The 22,155-nt window shown below is 41.3% G+C and overlaps 1 protein-coding gene across 4 annotated transcripts in view; it reads left to right on the top strand.

The window, feature by feature from the left end:
- Nucleotides 1-17,426: 17,426 nt before the first annotated feature.
- Nucleotides 17,427-22,155, top strand: part of LOC124020506 (cell death activator CIDE-3-like) — an 11,818-nt gene continuing 7,089 nt past the window's right edge. Inside the window, exons 1-3 of one of the 4 annotated variants that reach the window (XM_046335762.1) lie at nucleotides 17,427-17,509; nucleotides 20,516-20,622; nucleotides 20,795-20,945. In XM_046335762.1, coding sequence (XP_046191718.1) covers nucleotides 20,570-20,622; nucleotides 20,795-20,945 — 204 coding nt within the window. In that variant the 5' untranslated portion in view covers nucleotides 17,427-17,509; nucleotides 20,516-20,569. Of the gene's footprint in view, nucleotides 17,510-19,892; nucleotides 20,033-20,515; nucleotides 20,623-20,794; nucleotides 20,946-22,155 lie in introns of those variants that run through there. The other 3 variants (XM_046335768.1, XM_046335755.1, XM_046335750.1) reach the window with 3 other exon arrangements.

Genomic DNA, 22,155 nt, shown 5'->3' with positions numbered 1-22,155 from the left:
TGTTTTTGTATCAAATGGCATAATTCCAGTATTTAGTTAGTCCTTGTTCTACTTCAGCCAAAATTTGTGTTCCTCTGACTTGAGCTGCAGGGACCACTTCTACCCACCAGGGGGACAAGATGACTTCAGTATGAACTGATCTTCTAGTAGCGTCAATGGTATGAACACGCTTTATTGACGAGGGAGGAGATTACCAGTCATGAAATGACATGTCTTCCAATGTTTGAAATATGACCTATGAATATCAAATGTTAAGTAGATTACAGATCTCTCCCATTGTGGCTGATTGGATGTCCCCACAGATTAGTTAGACAAAAGGATAACAGTGATGTGACACCCTGTCACTAGGGAAGAGTAAACAAGGGATATGTACTGTAACTTCACGGAGCAAAAATAACCAATTTAAAAGATTTTACAGTTCATAAGGAAACCAGTCAATTGAAATAAATTCATGAGGCTGTAGTCTATGGATTTCACATGACTGGGAATACAGATATGCATCGGTTGGTCACAGATGTCTTACAAAAAGGTAGGGGCATGGATTAAAAAACAAAGTGGTGTGACCATTTGCCTCACGCAGCAAAATCTCTTTCACACAGAGTTGATCAGGCTGTAGATTGTGTCCTGTGCAATGTTGTCCCACTCCTTCAATGGCTGTGCGAAGTTGCTGAATATTGGCGGGAACTGGAACACGCTGTTGTACACGTCAATCCAAAGCATCCCAAACTTGCTCAATGGGTAAGATGTCTTGAGTATGCAGGCCATGGAAGAAGTGGGAAATGTTCAGCTTGCAGGAATCATGAATAGGTCCTTGCGACATGTGGCCGTTCTTTACCATGCTGAAACATGAGGGGGATGGCAGATTAATGGGCCGGCCTCAGGATCTCCTCACGGTATTTCTGTACATTCAAAGATGTAAATTGAAATTGTGTTCGTTGTCCGTAGCTTATGACTGCCCATACTATAACACCACTGCCACCATGTGGCACTCTGCTGATGTCAACATTGAACAAACAACTTGCCCACACAACGCCATACACGTCTGCCATCTGCCTGGTACAGTTGAACCCAGGATTCATCCGTGAAGAACACACGTCTCCAGCATGCCAGTGGCCATCAAAGGTAATCATTTGCCCATTGAAGTCGGTTACAACGCCGAACTGCAGTGAGGTCAAGACCCTGGTGAGGACGACGAGTACGCAGATGAGCTTCCCTGAGATGGTTTCTGACAGTTTGTGCAGGAATTATTTGGTTGTGCAAACCCACAGTTTCATCAACTGTCCGAGTGGCTGGTCTCCGACGATCCTGCAGTTGAAGAAGCTGGATGTGGAGGTCCTAGGCTGGCGTGGTTACACCTGGTCTGCTGTTGTGGGTCCGGTTGGACGTACTGCCAAATTCTCTAAAATGATATTGGAGGTGGCTTATGGTTAAGAAGTTCACAAATTCTCTGGAAACAGCTTTTATGGACATTCGTGCAGTTAAGATGCCAATTGCATGCTCCCTCAACTTGAGACATCTGTGGCATTGTGTTGTATGAAAAAACTGCTAATTTTAGAGTGACCTTTCATTGTCCCCAGCACAAGATGCACCTGTGTAATTATCATGCTGTTTAAATCAGCTTATTAATATTCTACACCTGTCAGATGAGAAATGATCACTAACAGGGATGCAAAGAAATTTTGGCAAATTTATTTTTGCGAAATAAGCTTTTTGCGCGTATGGAATATTTCTGGAATCTTATTTCAGCTCATGAAACATGGGACCAACACATGTTGTTATATTTTTGTTCTGTATGTATGTATGTATGTATGTATGTATGTATGTATGTACACACACACATACATACATGCCAAACATAACTCCTAAACTCCATCAGCTTGGGCAGGATCAGATAGATGGAGACATGTCAGGAGAGGTCACTGTAGTTCAACTGCTTTACAGGGGACAGGAATTCTCATTTACACTTCAGTGAAGGACTGACTCACTAACAAACGTTTGGTCCAGATGTTATTTTATGATGATACCAGAGTTGACTATGCCTACGTTTGTCCCCTGATACTTTTAAAACATTTTTTTACTGACGGCACAAACACGCTCCCTTAACCGCATCTCCTCTCCCTTTATTTGTGCTTCAACTCCCCCCTCTAAATGTACCTCCCTTATCCCCCTTTACCTTAAACATACCAATAATATTATTTTGACCATTTATCTGTTCTCAAGATGGTAAATTTACTATCTGCCTCAATGGCGTACTGCAGTTTTGCGGTCTAAACAAGGGCAGGGAAACAGCTAACTTCCTACAATTCGACACATTTTGCGAGAGGGGAAGGAGAAAAATATGCAGTTTTATAGCTACTCTACTGATTATGCCATTGGGCTGAGAAGAAATGTTGCTGTTTTAAAGCAAATTGCCTGCAATTCTACACATACACAATCCATGTCTCAAGGTCTAAAAATCCTTCTTTAACCTGTCTCCTCTTTATCTGAACTGATTCAAGTGGATTTAAGGGGGCGGGATCATAGCTTTCACCTGGATTCAACTGGAGACTTTGCCCCCCCCCCCCACCTACTTGCGGGGGCGTGTGGTACGTCACTGATCTGCCTGTTCTCACTGTACAGACATGACTGGCTGTATGGCTAAACCAAACCTGAACCCTTACCGCAACCTAACCATTCCATGCCTTAAAAAAAACAAAATCAACATGTAATCTGTGAATATGTTCTTCCAACCACTCATATCCGGGAACAGAACACAGAAAAATATTAATTCATTACAGATGAGTTGTGGACAAATGGCAGAGAGACCGCTCATTGGTGTTATCTTGTTTGTCATATCTATGAATAAAGCCTATTTAAAGAACCAATGTCATACCCCCGGCTATACAACTCTGCTATTGTATCATATGGACCGTGTGACATCATCTCACATCCTTATGAAGGCGGCAGGTAACCAACCCTATTTTTTTTTACCTTAAGGCATTTTTGGGGGTATCTGTACTTTTTATATTTTTACAACTTTTTACATTCCTGAAGAAAATAATGTACTTTTTACTCCATACATTTTCCTTAAGACCCAAAAGTACTCAGTACATTTTGAATGCTTAGCAGGATAGGAAAATGGTCCAATTCACACACTTAAAGAGAACATCCCTGGTCATCCCTACTGCCACGTTTGTAAATTATGTCTGAGTGTTGGCGTGTGCCCCTGGCTATTCTCACACACACACACACACACACACACACACACACACACACACACACACACACACACACACACACACACACACACACACACACACACACACACACACACAGAGAAAATGGTGCCTTCTGGTTTGCTTAATATAAGGACTTAAAAATGATTCATACTTTTTATATTTCAGCAATTACACTTACTTTTGATACTTAAGTATATTTAAAACCAAATACTTTTAGACTTTTACTCAACGTAGGGCTGCCAGTTCAAGCAATAAAAATTGGTCAGGAAGTGAGCTGGCAACCGGAGGGCTGCTGATATCAAATCCTAAATGCCATTGCCTGCTGTTGTGCCCTTGAGCAAAGCAACCCCTAAAACTGCTCCACAGGACCCCAGTGCGGCAGCCCCCTGCTCCAACCTGTATGCGTGTCTTTCAGAGGGGTAGAGATAAAGCGGAAGTCAAACTTCGGTTAGACCTTGTATACGATTGATGATTAAAGTGATCATCATCATCTGTGCTCTATCTATGACTCTGGGTCTGCTGGGGAGACTAGATATTCATTCAGCCATTCAAGACGTCTCTATTTCAAGCTGTTCCTTGCTGTAGCTACAAAGAGGATAGCTTATGTATTGTCCCCCACTGACCTGACTACGTTGAATGATGCGTACATGACCCCCCAACTCTGTGTTTACATACAGGGTCACTGAAGCTGGGCCTTCTCTCTGTGGCCCTCAGGGTCGAGTCCCTTGGCTCAGGCTGTGTAAGTAAGACCATGGTTATCATTAGTCAGATGAGGATAATGTCTTGATGGGCAAGATGTGACACAGGAAACGAAAGAGGCATGTCTTCCTTTTTCCTCCTTTCGAGGTTGACAGCCCCATCCAATACATTTTAAGAAAGTTGAAGCTCATTTACTGCATTTCTACACAATTGAAAAACTCAAAAATGTTATTTGGGGAAGATCAGAAACAAGCAAAAATGAGCCCAGCTATTATCAGTCTACAAACACAAAGCCTATTAGCTAATACAATTACTCACTACACATTAACTCCAGGATGAAAAACTATAATTTATAACACAGAGAGATCTGTTAGCAGAAGCAGTATTTTATTAAGAAAAGGTAAATAAATACATTTGATTTACAGATTATTATTATTTATTTATTTTGGGGGGGGGGGTGACGACAGTTTAACAGCTAATTTCCTGTAATTTAACACATTTTGCCATGGTTTGGGGAAACTTAAAAATAAAAAAAAAGCTTAAAAGCCAAATTCTTGCAATTCTACACATTTTGCCATGTTAATATGATATCTGAGTGAGAATGACTTTAAGTCAATGGTGTTCCCATGGAGGTCAGGACCCCTGGGCATGTGCCCTGCGTGCCCATTGGGTAATTTGGCCATGATTACTACAAGTTCAGATAGCTGGCTAGACTAACTAAACCAATTTACCAATCTAAAAAAATTGAACTGACACGGACTAATTGTGTGACTTATACAGTGCCTTGCGAAAGTATTCGGCCCCCTTGAACTTTGCGACCTTTTGCCACATTTCAGGCTTCAAACATAAAGATATAAAACTGTATTTTTTTGTTTAGAATCAACAACAAGTGGGACACAATCATGAAGTGGAACGACATTTATTGGATATTTCAAACTTTTTTAACAAATCAAAAACTGAAAAATTGGGCGTGCAAAATTTGATTTGTTAAAAAAGTTTGAAATATCCAATAAATGTCGTTCCACTTCATGATTGTGTCCCACTTGTTGTTGATTCTTCACAAAAAATACAGTTTTATATCTTTGTTTGAAGCCTGAAATGTGGCAAAAGGTCGCAAAGTTCAAGGGGGCCGAATACTTTCGCAAGGCACTGTAAGAGGAAAACTGCTGATGCACAACCAAGTTTCTAAATTGCACCTTGTGTATTCTACTATTCTAACTCTCAACAGTAAGTTAAGACCAGACAGTTCCAAGACGTTTATTTTATTTTTATTAAACATTTCCTAGGCCTGGACATCGGTGTCCTGTAACTACGGCCCTGGCTATCCTTAATGGTGAAGTTCAAGACAACAATGATAACTGGGTCAACGCGTACTGAACACACACCCAAGACATACAGTCACATCCAAAACTGTTGGCACCCTTGATAAAGATGAACAACAAAAAAAGACTATAAAATAAAGAAATAATACAAATACTGAGATACATGGAGTATAGAAAACATTAAGAACACTTTCCATGACTGAATCCAGGTGAACGCTGGATAAATCCAGTTTAAATCCACTTCAATCGGTGTAGATGAAGGGGATGAGACATGTTAAAGAAAGGTTTGAGACATGAATTGTGTATGAGTGCCATTCAGAGGGTGAATGGGCAAGACAAATAATGTAAGTGCCTTTGAACGGGGTACAGGAGTAGGTGTCAGGCGCACTGGTTTGTGTCAAGAATTGCAATGCTGCTGGGTTCATGCTCAAAAGTTTACCGTGTGTATTTTTTATTTTTGTATTTTACCTTTATTTAACCAGGTCGGCTAGTTGAGAACAAGTTCTCATTTACAACTGCGACCTGGCCAAGATAAAGCATAGCAGTGTGAACAGACAGCACAGAGTTACACATGGAGTAAACAATTAACAAGTCAGTAACACAGTAGAAAAAAAAGTGAGTCTATATATATTATGTGCAAAAGGCATGAGGAGGTAGGCGAATAATTACAATTTTGCAGATTAACACTGGAGTGATAGATGGTCATGTACAGGCAGAGATACTGGTGTGCAAAAGAGCAGAAAAGTAAATAAAAATAAACATTATGGGGATGAGGTAGGTAAATTGGGTGGGCTATTTACCGATAGACTATGTACAGCTTTAAAAAAAATTTTTAGCCTTTATTTAACCAGGCAAGTCAGTTAAGAACATATTCTTATTTTCAATGACGGCCTGGGAACAGTGGGTTAACTGCCTGTTCAGGGGCAGAACGACAGATTTGTACCTTGTCAGCTCGGGGGTTTGAACTCGCAACCTTCAGGTTACTAGTCCAACGCTCTAACCACTAGGCTACGCTGCAGCGATTGGTTAGCTGCTCAGATAGCAGATGTTTGAAGTTGGTGAGGGAGATAAAAGTCTCCAACTTCAGCGATTTTTGCAATTCGTTCCAGTCACAGGCAGCAGAGAACTGGAACGAAAGGCGGCCAAAAGAGGTGTTGGCTTTAGGGATGATCAGTGAGATACACCTGCTGGAGCGCGTGCTACGGGTGGGTGTTGCCATCGTGACCAGTGAACTGAGATAAGGCGGAGCTTTACCTAGCATGGACTTGTAGATGACCTGGAACCAGTGGGTCTGGCGACGAATATGTAGCGAGGGCCAGCCGACTAGAGCATACAGGTCGCAGTGGTGGGTGGTATAAGGTGCTTTAGTAACAAAACGGATGGCACTGTGATAAACTGCATCCAGTTTTGTGAGTAGAGTATTGGAAGCTATTTTGTAGAAGACATCGCCGAAGTCGAGGATCGGTAGGATAGTCAGTTTTACTAGGGTAAGTTTGGCGGCGTGAGTGAAGGAGGCTTTGTTGCGGAATAGAAAGCCGACTCTGGCCCCCAGGGTGGTGATGCTAGTCGGGCGTGCGGGTGCAGGGAGCGAACGGTTGAAAAGCATGCATTTGGTTTTACTAGCGTTTAAGGGCAGTTGGAGGCCACGGAAGGAGTGTTGTATGGCATTGAAGCTCGTTTGGAGGTTAGATAGCACAGTGTCCAAGGAAGGGCCGGAAGTATACAGAATGGTGTCATCTGCATAGAGGTGGATCAGGGAATCGCCCGCAGCAAGAGCAACATCATTGATATATATACAGAGAAAAGAGTCGGCCCGAGAATTGAACCCTGTGGCACCCCCATAGAGACTGCCAGAGGACCGGACAACATGCCTTCCGATTTGACACACTGAACTCTATCTGCAAAGTAGTTGGTGAACCAGGCAAGGCAGTCATTAGAAAAACCAAGGCTACTGAGTCTGCCGATAAGAATATGGTGATTGACAGAGTCGAAAGCCTTGGCCAGGTCGAATGAAGATGGCTGCACTTTACTGTCTTTTATCAATGGCGGTTATGATATCGATTAGTACCTTGAGTGTGGCTGACGTGCACCCGTGACCGGCTCGGAAACTAGATTGCACAGCGGAGAAGGTACGGTGGGAATCGAGATGGTCAGTGACCTGTTTGTTGACTTGGCTTTCGAAGACCTTAGGCAGGGCAGGATGGATATAGGTCTGTAACAGTTTGGGTCTCGGGTGTCTCCCCCTTTGAAGACCTTGGGGATCTCAGATGATATGAAAGAGAGGTTGAACAGGCTGGTAATAGGGGTTGCGACATTGGCGGCGGATAGTTTCAGAAATAGAGGGTCCAGATTGTCAAGCCCAGCTGATTTGTACGGGTCCAGGTTTTGCAGCTCTTTCAGAACATCTGCTATCTGGATTTGGGTAAAGGAGAACCTGGAGAGGCTTGGGTGAGTAGCTGCGGGGGGGGGGGAGCGGAACTGTTGGCCGAGTTTGGAGTAGCTAGGAGGAAGGCATGGCCAGCCGTTGAGAAATGCTTGTTGAAGTTTTCGATAATCATGGATTTATCGGTTGTGACCGTGTTACCTAGCCTCAGTGCAGTGGGCAGCTGGGAGGAGGTGCTCTTGTTCTCCATGAACTTTACAGTGTCCCAGAACTTTTGGGAGTTAGAGCTACAGAATGCAAATTTCTGCCTGAAGAAGCTGGCCTTTGCTTTCCTGACTGACTGTGTGTATTGGTTCCTGACTTCCCTGAACAGTTGCATATCGCGGGGACTATTTGATTCTATTGCATTCCGCAACAGGATGTTTTTGTGCTGGTCGAGGACAGTCAGGTCTGGAGTGAACCAAGGGCTATATCTCTTCTTAGTTCTGCATTTTTTGAACGGAGCATGCTTATCTAAAATGGTGAGGAAGTTACTTTTAAAGAATGACCAGGCATCCTCAACGGACTGGATGAGGTCAATATCCTTCCAGGATACCCGGGCCAGGTCGATTAGAAAGGCCTGCTCGCAGAAGTGTTTTAGGGAGCGTTTGACAGTGGTGAGGGGTGGTCGTTTGACTGCGGATCCGTAGCAGATACAGGCAATGAGGCAGTGATCGCTGAGATCCTGGTTGAAGACAGTGGAGGTGTATTTGGAGGGCCAGTTGGTCAGGATGACGTCTCTGAGGGTGCCCTTGTTTACAGATTTAGGGTTGTACCTGGTGGGTTCCTTGATGATTTGTGTGAGATTGAGGGCATCTAGCTTAGATTGTAGCACTGCCGGGGTGTTAAGCATATCCCAGTTTTAGGTAACCTAACAGAACAAACTCTGAAGCTTGATGGGGGTGATCAATTCACAAATGGTGTCCAGGGCACAGCTGGGAGCTGAGGGGGGTCGGTAGCAGGCGGCAACAGTGAAAGACTTATTTCTGGAGAGAGTTATTTTTAAAATTAGTAGTTCGAACTGTTTGGGTATGGACCTGGAAAGTATGACATTACTTTGCAGGCTATCTCTGCAGTAGACTGCAACTCCTCCCCCTTTGGCAGTTCTATCTTGACAAAAAATGTTATAGTTGGGTATGGAAATCTCAGAATTTTTGGTGGCCTTCCTAAGCCAGGATTCAGACACGGCAAGGACATCATGGTTAGTAGAGTGTGCTAAAGCAGTGAGTAAAACAAACTTAGGGAGGAGGCTTCTGATGTTGACATGCATGAAACCAAGGCTTTTTCGATCACAGAAGTCAACGAATGAGGGTGCCTGGGGACTTGCAGTGCCTGGGTTTACCTCCACATCACCCACGGAACAGAGAAGGAGTAGTATGAGAGTGCGGCTAAAGGCGATGGGGACAAAGAATTAAAGGAGCAGATTTCTGGGCATGGTAGAATATATTCAGAGCATAATGCGCAGACAGGGGTATGGTGGGGTGCGGGTACAGCGGAGGTAAGCTCAGGCACTGGGTGATGATAAGAGAGGTCAAAAATGATCCACCACCCAAAGGATATCCAGTCAACTTGACACAACTGCGAGAAGCATTGGAGTCCGCATGGACCAGCATCCCTGTGTCACGGTCGTCGTATGAAGGAGACCAAGGCGCAGCGTGGTATACGTACATTCTCTTTATTAAAAGAATGATCACCGAACAAAATAACAACCGAAACGTGAAGCTATACAATATAGTGCTGACAGACAACTACAGTGACAACATCCCACACCACAAAGTGGGGAAAAGGGCCTGACTATATATGATCCCTAATCAGAGACAATGATAACCAGCTGTCTCTGATTGGGAACCATATCAGGCCAACATAGACATACAAAACCCCTAGACATACAAAAAAACCTAGACATACAAAAACCTAGAGTACCCACCCTAGTCACACCCTGACCTAACCAAAATATATAGAAAACAGAGATATCTAAGGTCAGGGCATGACACTATGGAACTCTTTCTTGTGCAACTCAGTATTAGAAAGATATTCCTAATGTTGTGAATGCTCAGTGTATATCGTATGCTCAAAATAATGATATTCTTATATACTAATACAATTGCTCAGAGAAAAAGAGATGTTTAACAATTAATACAAAAAAAGTCCAACTAATATTGGTCAACATTTTTGACATCCCGGTTTTTATACTTTGAGCGAGGACAACAGCACTTAGACTATGTTTTATGACATTGGACAACACATTGGGAGGGATCACAGATAATTTCTCCATACAGAATCTTTGCAGATCCTTGATATCCTTTGGTCTGAGCATATGGACTGCCCTCTTAAAAACCTGTCAAAAAAACCTGTCAAACCAAAGGATGGCAATTTTGTTGTCAATTAACCATTTTTTTTGTGGATTTTGAGTGTGCTTCAGGTCATGGTCTTGCAGAAAGATCCCCTTGCGACCAGGTTTCAGGTTTTTGGCTAAAATGTCCTGGCACTTGATAAAGTTCATGATGCCGTTGACCTTAACAAGGGCCGCAAGAGCAGGGGAAGCAAAACAGCCCCACAACATCAAATATCCATGTTTTACAGTAGATACAGTAGGATGTTCTTTTCTGCATGCATCCTTCTTTCGACGCCAAACAAAACATTGGTTTGCGTGGCCAAATAGCTCTTTTTTCTTCTCATTTGACCATAGCAATGGTGCCAATGCTGATTAGCAAAGTCCAGGCATTTAATAGGTTGGTTTCTCAATAAAGGCTTTTTTTATGGCAACCCTTGCATATTTCCTATTGGCATGGAGGTGGCATCTAATTGTAGATTTGGAAGTTCTGTAATTCTCTGACTGTGGCCCTTGGTCTTTTAATAAACACTCTGAAGCATCCTTCTCCCTGTTCCAGTGGTTTTAAACTTCTTAAATTATTGCCCTAATAGTGGTAAATAGTATACGTTTTATTTATTTTTTAAATGGTATCCTTTGTATGAATTATGAAAGTCAACAACCATTATCTCTTTTCATCTGTGAGTTCTTTGCCTTTTTCCATTGTGATGGATGACAAATGGATTTTACATGTGTGTTACCTAATTGTTATACCTCAGTGAAACAGGAACCATGAAAGTTCACAATACAGTTCCTTAAACTGAGATTAAAAGTAGAAAATGAATGCAGATATAATTGTGTTTGATTTCATTCATTAGAATTGTTACAGGTGCCATTCATTGACACCCATTTTTTATGTATTTTTTTAACATGTTAAACAAAAAGTATTTCTCTGAGACATTATTGTAGTATTAAATACTATTGCATACAATATATCTATCTGTATTTGTATCATTTATAGTCATTTTTGCTCATCTTTAACAAGTGCGCCAATCATTTTGGATGTGACTCTACTGTATGTCATTGATCAGTTGATCTCATTGTTGGATTGATTAACTCAGTTACAGTGAAACCCTAGTTGCATACACCCTCCAGTTTACTGTTGGCAGGATTGACAGAAGGAATCTGTCAGTAGAGTGGCTTTGCTGTCACAGTACTCTAGGACAGGATGATCTTGAGTGGCAAAATGCTGTGACAGTCGAATGGCCCTTGATGTGAAGTCAATCTGATCTGAGTAGAAGAACTTAAACTTCCACTCTGAAAAGAAGATAATCACATAGGTAAAACGTTAATCACGATAACTTCAAAATCAAAGATAGAGATCTGCATTCATCTTTCAGTGTTTGATTCTCTTTTCAAATACCATAGTTAAAAATCAATCAAGTGTATTTATAAAGCCCTTTTTACACCAGCAAATGTCACAAAGTGCTTATACAGAAACCCAGCCTAAAATGCCAAACAGCAAGCAATACAGATGTAGAACCACCGTGGCTAAGAAAAACTCCATAGAAAGGCAGGAACCTAGGAAGAAACCTAGAGAGGAACCAGGCTCTGAGGGGTGGCCAGGCCTATTTTGGCTTTGCTTGGTGAAAAGAAACGTACATGGCCATTTAAAGACAGATCGTTCTTCAAGATGTTCAAATGTTCATAGATGACCAGCAGAGTCAAATAATAATCACAGTGGCTGTAGAGGATGCAACACGTAAATATCAGTTGACTTTTCATGGCCAAGCATTCAGAGGTTGAGACAGCAGGTGCGGTAGAGAGGGAGAGAGACAGGGATAGAGAGAGGGAGAGAGAGAGTCGAAAACAGCAGGTCCGGGACAAGGTAGCATGTCCGGTGAACAGGTCAGGGCTCCATAGTGTTGTTACTTGATACCCATGGACCTATTGTTTGAGGATGGTGAAATGTTGTATCATAAAGACTCTTGGTCAACCTAAAAGTGTACAAAGCATATGGTCTTTCTTTTGTCATACTGATAAAAAAATATATATGTGGGTGGGTGGCAGGGAGTCTAGTGGTTAGAGCGTTGGACCAGTAACTGAAAGGTCACTAGTTTGAATCCCTGAACAGACAAGGTGAGAAATCTGTCGATGTGCCATTGAGCAAGACCCTAATCGCTCCAGGGTCACCGTTGATGGCTGACCCAACTCTCCAAGTGTGTCTCAGGGGGAGTTGGGATATGCAAAAAACACATTTGTGTTCTTAGTAGTTGACAGGACCAGAGGTATTAACCCTAAAAATGAACACAAAAATGATTATGGTATTTTAACATGCGTATAAGACGCACTTGTACATGTGTCAAATAGCACAAATATAAGCACCCACCAAATTATTACTAATCTAGCATCTCTGTCTAAAGCATGAGAAAACGTGTTTATTATCTCTTTGTAAGAGATAAATATACAGTATTTTTAGAGTGGTGGTGGGGGTGATATCCAATCAAGACAGAGCAAAAAAAAATGCAATTACCATCACGTTATTGTTAGACTAAGAGGATGATATCAAACTGTGGCAGAAAAGGAAATGAGACGAGACAAGATGAGATGGGAGGGCAATGGACGGAGAGATGTACAAGATAAACAGAGAGGGAAAGCTGGATGTGACGGTGCAGTGACACGTGGACGATGGAGAGGGAGGAAGATAGAGTCTTGGGTAACAAGAGAGAAGTCCAGTTGAAAATCTGTGCTTGCATTACAGTGGTCGCTCCTCTACTTGCTGGGCAAAACTGACAGAGATATTGTGAGAACCAGAAGAGGACAGAGGGAAACAAAAAAAACTAAATAACTTTGCCACCACCCTGCATCTAAGAGGTGACTTTTGGGGACCTTACTACTTCTAAGCCAGGGCATTGGGTAAGTCCCTATTACTGATGCTTACATTGTGTTTTATACTTTCCTAGGATGAACAACAACTTACACAGTAAATGTGATTGTAAAAATAATTCTAAGGAACCAGAATGTCTTTAATTATCAATTGAACAGGTGTTGAATGGTCTGATGTACTCCAAAGCTACATTTCTTCACTAATTCAACCAGTTATGCGTCTGTTAGGACCACTAATATGTAAATACATCCCAGTGGGTAACCATTATTTGTGGTAACTACATAGCATGGAGAAAACATTCATGGTGTGCCTTACCATCATTACAAGGACCATGGTATATTTAGAACAAATTAACAAATGCCTCAAAATTGTAGGACAATTCTCACTCTAAAGCAAGAGATTTTGAGTTATTGACCGTCTTCTCTCTCCACCTTTCCTACTTCAGATCAACTGGGCTTACCATGCGAGGCATGCGTATGTGTCTGAGCCTGGCTCTGTTGCTGCCATTGTGCAGCTTGTGCCAAAGGATGGGAGAAGAAGACACAGAAAGTGACCTGGTGGCTGTCAACATCATAAACCGCAGTGGCATTCTGGGCTCCCTGCTCCCCCTAGAGTTTCACCCAACCCTCCGGGAGACCAGAGCCCCACGCCCGGCCTCCCAGGTCGCCAAGAGAGCCCAGCAAGGGTCTCGCTTTGCCCTGTCCCTGGATGTCCCCACCAGCATCCTCAGTGTCCTCATAGACCTGGCCAAGAACCACGACATGAGAGCCAAGGCTGCTGCCAATGCAGAGCTGATGGCACGCATCGGCAAAAGGAAATAAGGGCTGGGGTCACATTGGCAAAGGCTAGGGGGTAATTCTCACCTCACCAGGGTTGTGGGTTTACAAAAGCAGGTTGAGGGATGGATAGGTCATGGGGATGAATCAAGTGTTGTTATTAGAGGAAAAGACATCTTGAAGTCATTAATAAATGTTACCCTTTATCTGTTTTATATTGCATAATTCTTACCTCATTTTATGCCAAAAAGTTCCACTGACTGCCTGTACTAAAACATTATGTAAAAAGAATGACACATTTTGCCAGTTAAATGTCACTGATCAAATATAAGATGAAGCTGGTCTTTTGTCTCCACTACAGTGAGCATAAATACTAATTTACAAGCAGATGGTCTCATGACATTGTAATAGGTAGGGAACCATTTGAATTGTGTTTATTGTGTTTGTATGTGTAACAATGTAAGGAAAGGTTGCAAAATAAAATCTGATCATATAACCTCATTTCTGTGTACTGCTTGCTAAATCTGCACTGACGTCAGAGGTGTTTTTTAATTTCAAGCATCAGTAACCAATAAAGCACTAAGGAATAAGCATTATCACACTGCGTCATTCCCAACGGGTCTTTGACAACAGGACAATGGTACGGGGAGGAAATTGACCTCAGAGACAAACAGAGCCCCCTGTTTTAGTGATCATCCATCTAGTTGATTTATACTTGATCCCAGTCAGGGCAGTAGCTACATATGAAAACACAGAGGTCGGAACATCTGTCATTTTTTCGAATGTAAAATATATATATATATATATATATTTTTTTTTTGTCAAAGTAACATGAACTTAACTTCATGTTCAGAGTTAGAATAGTAGAATACATTTTACAGAATTTGGCAACCTTTTATTGACTATATGGAGAATCTCCACCCACATCACATTGACTGAATCTCTATATAATTTGTATATAACGTTTCACACGTAATGTATAATATGTAGCTTACGGCAGGTGACCATATAATCCAATGTCTCATTATTATTATTATTTTTTATTTTACTCTTTATTATGACTTATTTATTGTATAATTGTATTATTATTATTTTTTTACGCTCCTCTGTTACTGTCACTTTGTCATATTGTTGTCTAATATCATTTCACTTTTGGTTTAAATGTTCTTAATTGAAGAAAAAAAAGAATAGTAGAATACACAAGGTACAATTTGGAAACATGCCTGTGCGTCAGCGAAACTGTGCTATACGTCACTCACACAATTACCTGTGTCAGTTACATTTTTTTTAGATTGGTAAATTGGTTTAGTTAATCTAACCAGCTATCTGAATTTGTAGTAATCATGGCCAAATTACCGACCGGGCACGCAGGGTACGTACCCAGGGGGCACTGGCTGACCTCCAGGAGGCCCCCATTGAATTTGTTAATCATTCTCGCTCCGATATATTAACATGGCATAGGTCACGGCAAAATGTGTAGAATGCAGGAAATTAGCAGGAAAACTGCAACAAAAAAAAATTGTTCTGTAAAGCAAACATATTTGTTTACATTTTGTTAATACATGTTTTTTCTGCCAACAGATCCCTCTAAAGTATTCAATTATTGTCTTTAATCCCGGTGCTGAGTTAATGCGTGTTAATGTGTAGCGTCTAATTGATTGGCTAATAGCCAATGTGTTTGTAGATCGACTGAGGTGACTTAAGCATCCAATGTGATGACGGCTGGATTCATTTTTGCTGTTCTCCAAATAGCATCATAGTGTTTTTTAAAAATTGTATAGAAATGCAGTAAATTAGTTTAAAATGTTGTGGATATTATAATACTTTTTTTCAGACCCTGGTTATGGCCCTGATCCCAAGTGAGTTGGATAATTCAAGTGGCAATCAGCAGTAGAAACAATAACAAAGTGACTCCCTGCCCCCTTCGGTAAAAAGTGTATGGACTGATCATCCATGATATCAAAAGTATAGTTTTAACCATGTTTGAGACTATATAGTGTTTGTTTACTTTGTTAAAAAATATATAGGAGTAAAACAAGCTTATATTTAAGGTTCTGAAGGGGTATGACAATGAGGCATTAAGTTATATTATTGAAGAATCATTGGGTACATACAGAGGTGTCATGCCCATCGGGTCATGTCACCCCTCAGATTTGTCCTGATTACATATTTTTAATTAAAATACTGTAAATGTATATATAGTTGTTGTTGCTCTGCCATACTACTAGCCAACTTGCAATTTTATGAACATGGGTTTAGCTAGCCCAGATAGGTTCTCAATCTCCCAGCCTCATAACTAGGTATCAAGAAGCCATTTCAAGTCATCAATTAAGTTGGACGAGCTAGCTTGTCTAACTATCTTAGCTGGCATGCTTGCTGGCAAGGTTGGTAGACTTGAGAAAAGCAAGCAATTTTTAAATGTAGACCTACATAATAAAACTCATATTCCTTTCAAATCTTTACCCATAATTTAGCAGAGATGCAAAGAAACATGTCAATTCTTTAAAATGCTCAAGAGATATGCAGAAAAATATACATATTTTAAAAATATATTTAAGCATAATGATTATGGCTCTAAATTGCAAGACAAAAAGTTGTTTCAGGTGTTTGAAAAATGCTAAAATTGTCCAATTTATGGATTGGGGCCAAGCCCCAACTCAGGACCAATCCCCAGCCATCCCTACATACTTTGTGCCCCCTCTGATTTTTGGGGTGCATTACACCCCCGTGTACATGTCATTAATTTATAAATCCCAAAATAGATGTAGTAACTGCTGATTGCTTCTTTAAGCAGCAATTCTGACAGTTAATTTTTTTATACATCGCACACCATTACTAAACTCAGATTATGAGCAAATGATTACAAAGAAACATTAGTACTGGATGGGGTGAGCTAATGTACAGACTACAAAATGTCTGAGATTATGGTGTGCGATCACAACACAATGGTGTTCATCAAAGCATATGCTTATGAAAGGAAATATAGTATATGCCTTAATTGTTCAACAAAGGTCTGCTATATATATATATATATACACACACCATACCATAGGCTATACAGAAGTAGCGTATAGTATAATGTTTTCTTTCAATATACGATGTTCATTATGAGAAGCATTTTATCATCGATTAATAAGCACAATCTGTACGATATCTGCATACATTTTTGAAGAATAAAATAAATGCCTATAATGAGCCAACTGATCTAGCCCAAATGTAGGCTATCGGTCCCCTTTTGGTTTCTGTTGTCGTGTGTAGTCTACTACACTACCAACATTGACAAAACAAGTTAAGAGCTATTTTTAGAAATAGAAACGGATATTTGAAAAGAAAATACAGATGAGTCACTGAACCTTGGGGCCTAATATTTGGTCACTTTCCTGCGTAACCGAGACCGTAGTTGACAATTTATTGTAGCCCATTGTTTACTACCCCGAAGCGGTCTGAGGTGCATCAGAGCGGTTAAGCAGGACATGAGATCGAATACCTTCCTGATAGCGTCGACGGCCTCGGGAATCATTAGACGATATGCCGGTTCAGTGCCTCGACCGAGAGCAGCCTCACGGGTGTTGGAAGGTAATTTGACATTTGTCCACATGGTGTCGTTATTCACACAACGTCGGACGAAGCAATTAATAAACCATGCATTAAAATACCAGAATAATTTTCACGGATACACCCTCTGGTCCTGTCAAACTTATTAAGAACACATTTAATGTACGTCAGTGTTTATAGCCTATGTTCAGCACAGTAGCTCTAATTTAGCTCTAATTTATCATGTGATTAAAGCAGGTGCTGCCAATGATGGCCAGGTGGATGACACTCTCCAGACAGCCGTAAGGAGATGCTTTTTGACTCAAAGAAATACCAAAAAGTAAGTTTTTGGTTTACATATGCCCCTGACAATCAAATAATGAATTGAAGACTTCTCAATAGTAGGCCTAATATAGCAGGTACTTGGTGTGCACTGATTGAATAGAATGGACATGGTCCTGAGTTTGACATTGTATATCATGAAATGTGTGTTATTGTGCAGATTAAATCTGCACACCACCATAATACACATTGCACACATTCTAATGTACAGTAGCCTAGGTTGTTGAGCTTTGACGATTCCTGACCTAGGCCAAGATGTACTCTTAAGGAGCCCAAGGTTACCATTACTCCTTAAAGTCCAAGAACCTTAGGTTCTTTTCAGAGGTAGACTGGCTCTAGCAGCCAAATACTCCATCTAAACGTGAATTGAATCTCAGTTTCATTATGGTTCTAGAAATATAAAGCCCGTTACTTTCATGTCACATCGAAATAATTTCACAAATGCAGAAAACACACTTGCTGTATGTACACTATTTTAACCGGCTTTTTCACAGTTGGTCCCTCTGCACTGAGACATGGAGATATGGACTTGTGGGGACACTAACCCTATAAAGGTGTATAATTTAATGTTTTCTTTTTTGAAAATGATTTCTTGTTGATATGAAAGATAAGGTCCCTATGCATCCAAAACTGTACCGCAAGCAATGTGCGTTAATGTTCAGACCGAGCGTTGGAGCTCTTAACAAAACTCCCTCGTACAGAAGACGCCTTTGTCCAATGACACTTAAGTGTAACGTAATGGAACTGAGAGTCATGATCAAGGGCTAGTCCTGACCACGGCACTTGACCTATTTTTGACCCAGTGCAAGATGGCTGAGGTGGTAACTTGGTGTTGTGACCCGAGTTACCCTAGCTGTATAACTGAGTCAGGGTTTATAGTGAAGATAATCCTGCCACTGTGTTTAATAATGTGCCTCTGGCTTGTGTAATGAGGTGTGTGTTGTAACGGCACAGCATAAACAGCAGGACATTGTCATCTCAATGAACTTAAGCATTTTATCACACTCTCCTGCACTCCTCTCTGTCCCTAATCCATTTACGTACTTTTATTATTTGGCTGAGCGTACATGGCCAGGTGTGTGTGTGTGTTTTCGACTTGAGATGCAGTTGAATTGTCTTTTCATTTCAGTGTGTATGTTTGTTCTAAATGTTCTTGTGGTCGAGTGTGCTTGTGAATGCTCTGTATTGTTGTGAGGAATTGCTGTGTGTAAAAGCTAGAGGGTCACAGACAGTGTGTGAAATAACTGGCAAGAGAGAGCAAATTGTGAAAGAGTCCAGTAATTTCTCACCAAACTAAAGGACTGCAGGAGGTCTTGACACTGTGTTCTGTAAAATGTCTCTTCAGTCCCTCAACACGTGAAAGCCAAGACTGTCCCTCCATCCCCAGTGACCCTGAGGTTTCATTGGACCACACCAGACATGAGGTCAAAGGACAAGTGTGTACATCAGTGGCTGCCCCAAAAACGCCACTGCTAGTGTGCACTGCTATTCTCGGGTGGAGGGTTTTAGCTCAGATCTGATCAGACTCAATAATGAGGGATTTGAAGATGATCTGTGATTGTATTGATGGTTTTGTTGTCTCACACCTCAGTTTGAGTCAGATGAATCCTGTCTACATACTTTGCCTCTTTTTGATTTACCACAGTTGAAATACGACCCATAGAGTCAACACAATACCATCTAGAGCTACATCTGACCTGGGCTTTGCAAAGTGTGTGGTGTGATGAAGTTGAAAGTGCAGGGCACTCCCTATGATGTATAATTCAATTGATGTGTCATTGGGTTCTGTCAGATTCCATCATTCTAAGGTGATGAGGCTGTTGCCGGGAGTCCGTGCAGGTGGCCATCTGACGCAAGACAATGAGTGACGTGTGTGATACATTGGTCAGATAACAACCGCAAGGTTGTGGGCCTACTGATGGACTCGTATCAGTTGGCCCATTAATAATAATAATAATATATGCCATTTAGCAGACGCTTTTATTACTCTTGGCATCTAGTGATTTACAGGGCTGGGATTTGTCATGTTTCTATTTTTGGAAACTTTATAGCGTGACTTTATAGTGTTAACCTATACCACAGTTTCACTTACTCACTGCGTGTCTTAGACTGTGGTAATCAAGTTTGATCAGACAAAATGCTTTGGGGCTATATCAGAGGACAGACCCACACTGTGTCGATTTAAGAAGTGGCTTCTGCTCTTTTTACTGGCAAGGGAATTCACTCATTCACGTCAAAGTTTCAAGCATAAAGTAGAAAGACCGACTAGAGAATAGAAGTGACACACATCAGATTGCAGGGTATTACAGTTATAGGGGCGGGATAGTGGGAGGGTGTAGAGTTGCTCAATATAAATGACTGCATACAGTCGACAGATTAGAACAAAGGTGAAAGAACAAGTGATGCAAGAGGGAGAGGGAGCAAAAAAAGAGACGACAGGGAGAAATCAAGGATCTATCGATTTAGTGATTTAGATATTGGACCTTTTGTTTCATAGAGACGGGAGAGCAAGCCAAAGAAGGTAACCCAAACTCAATACAGACTAGAGATTTAGTGGCACAACTGTCCGCTCTGTTTTCTGTCACATTTTTAGGAATGAATGTTTCAGGAGTTAATTAACAAAGTGTATTTATTTTGTAGAATTACTTTACATTAATTTTATAAAACTGTTTTTCATTCAGGACAGATGGGTAATAATCACAAGACCATTAAAGTATAATGAAGTGCTAGCTGTGGTGAACTACATTATGGTAGCTGACATCTCGAGTATCTGCTGTAGCCTACACATGTGACCCAACATATTGTCTGTTTGTGAGCTGTCAAGGGTTGCCTTTTCTCTCCAGCAATATTACTGTTTGGAGCTGTAGTCATGGCTTGCTTGTGTGTTCATGTCGGTCATGTTTCTACCATAAGAAATACTTTTTGGTAAAAAATAATTCCACCAGTGCCATGTTCAGTCAGTGTGGTGATAGCCTCACCTGTTGGTGATATGTTGTAACTGCAGCAATAAAGACCACATTGGTGAATCTTCAGACGCTGTTAGCTGAGGATCCAAAGGATGGATTATGCCATGAAGTCCCTCAGTCTCCTGTCCCCTGCCTCACTCTCCAAGTAAGAGCCTGATTCCGCATCACTAAGGGGATGTGCCCTATTGGTTATCATAAGAATGCTTTCACTAATGTTTAATGGGTTTTTCTTTTTACATCGTAGGACATAAGTCATAGAGTCAGCATCGTTTTCCAATAGATTTGACATAATTTGACTGTGTATGTATCTCCACCAGGTGTGTGACAGCCAGTGTATCAGCCAGTGCCTCCATGACCCAGCAGCTTCTTGTCGGGACTCCTCGACCTAAGCCCTTCCGGGTCACCAGTGCTGACCGCAGCGTTAAGAAGGGAATTATGGCTGATGGGCTACGAGACCTACTCAACAAAGTGAGGAGAAGAGGGAGGGATGAAGAGGGTGCTTGAGGGAGGACTATAAGTTAAAATACAAATTATTTCACCTTTTATTTAACCAGGTAGGCCAGTTGAGAACAAGTTCTCATTTACGACCTGGCCAAGATAAAGGAAAGCAGTGCGACAAAAACAGTTACACATGGGATAAACAAATGTACAGTCAATAACACAATAGAAAATATCTGTATACAGTGTGTGCAAATGAAATGAGGAGGTAAAGGCAATAAATAGGCCAATAGTGGGGAATTAATTACAATTTAGCAATTTACACTGGAGTGATAGATGTGCAGATGAGGATGTGCAATAGAAATACTGGTGGGCAAAAGTGCAGAAAAACAAATATGGGGATGAGGCAGGTAGATGATTGGATGGGCTATTTACAGACGCAGCGATCGGTAAGCTGCTCAAACAGCTGATGCTTAAAGTTAGTGAGGGAGATGCAGTGGGGCAAAAAAGTATTTAGTCAGCCACCAATTGTGCAAGTTCTGCCACTTAAAAAGATGCTCGAGACCTGTCATTTTCATCATAGGTACACTTCAACTATGACAGACAAAATGAGAAAATCCAGAAAATCACATTGTAGGATTTTTAATGAATTTATTTGCAAATTATGGTGGAAAATAAGTATTTGGTCACCTACAAACAAGCAAGATTTCTGGCTCTCACAGACCTGTAACTTCTTCTTTAAGAGGTTCTTCTGTCCTCCACTCGTTACCTGTATTATTGGCACCTGTTTGAACTTGTTATCAGTATAAAAGACACCTGTCCACAACCTCAAACAGTCACACTTCAAACTCCACTATGGCCAAGACCAAAGAGCTGTCAAAGGACACCAGAAACAAAATTGTAGACCTGCACCAGGCTGGGAAGACTGAATCTGCAATAGGTAAGCAGCTTGGTTTGAAGAGATCAACTGTGGGGTCAAAATGATCACAAGAACGGTGAGCAAAAATCCCAGAACCACACGGGGGGACCTAGTGAATGACCTGCAGAGAGCTGGGACCAAAGTAACAAAGCCTACCATCAGTAACACACTACGCCGCCAGGGACTCCAATCCTGCAGTGCCAGACGTGTCCCCCTGCTTAAGCCAGTACATGTCCAGGCCTGTCTGAAGTTTGCTAGAGAGCATTTGGATTATCCAGAAGAAGATTGGGAGAATGGTTTCATCTGACCATATGACAAAAT

The sequence above is a fragment of the Oncorhynchus gorbuscha genome, linkage group LG03, assembly GCF_021184085.1.
Source record: "Oncorhynchus gorbuscha isolate QuinsamMale2020 ecotype Even-year linkage group LG03, OgorEven_v1.0, whole genome shotgun sequence".
NCBI classification, from domain to species: Eukaryota; Metazoa; Chordata; class Actinopteri; order Salmoniformes; family Salmonidae; genus Oncorhynchus; species Oncorhynchus gorbuscha.
The sequence above is the reverse complement of the archived record's forward strand: the minus strand, read 5'-3'. Positions and strand labels throughout refer to the sequence as shown.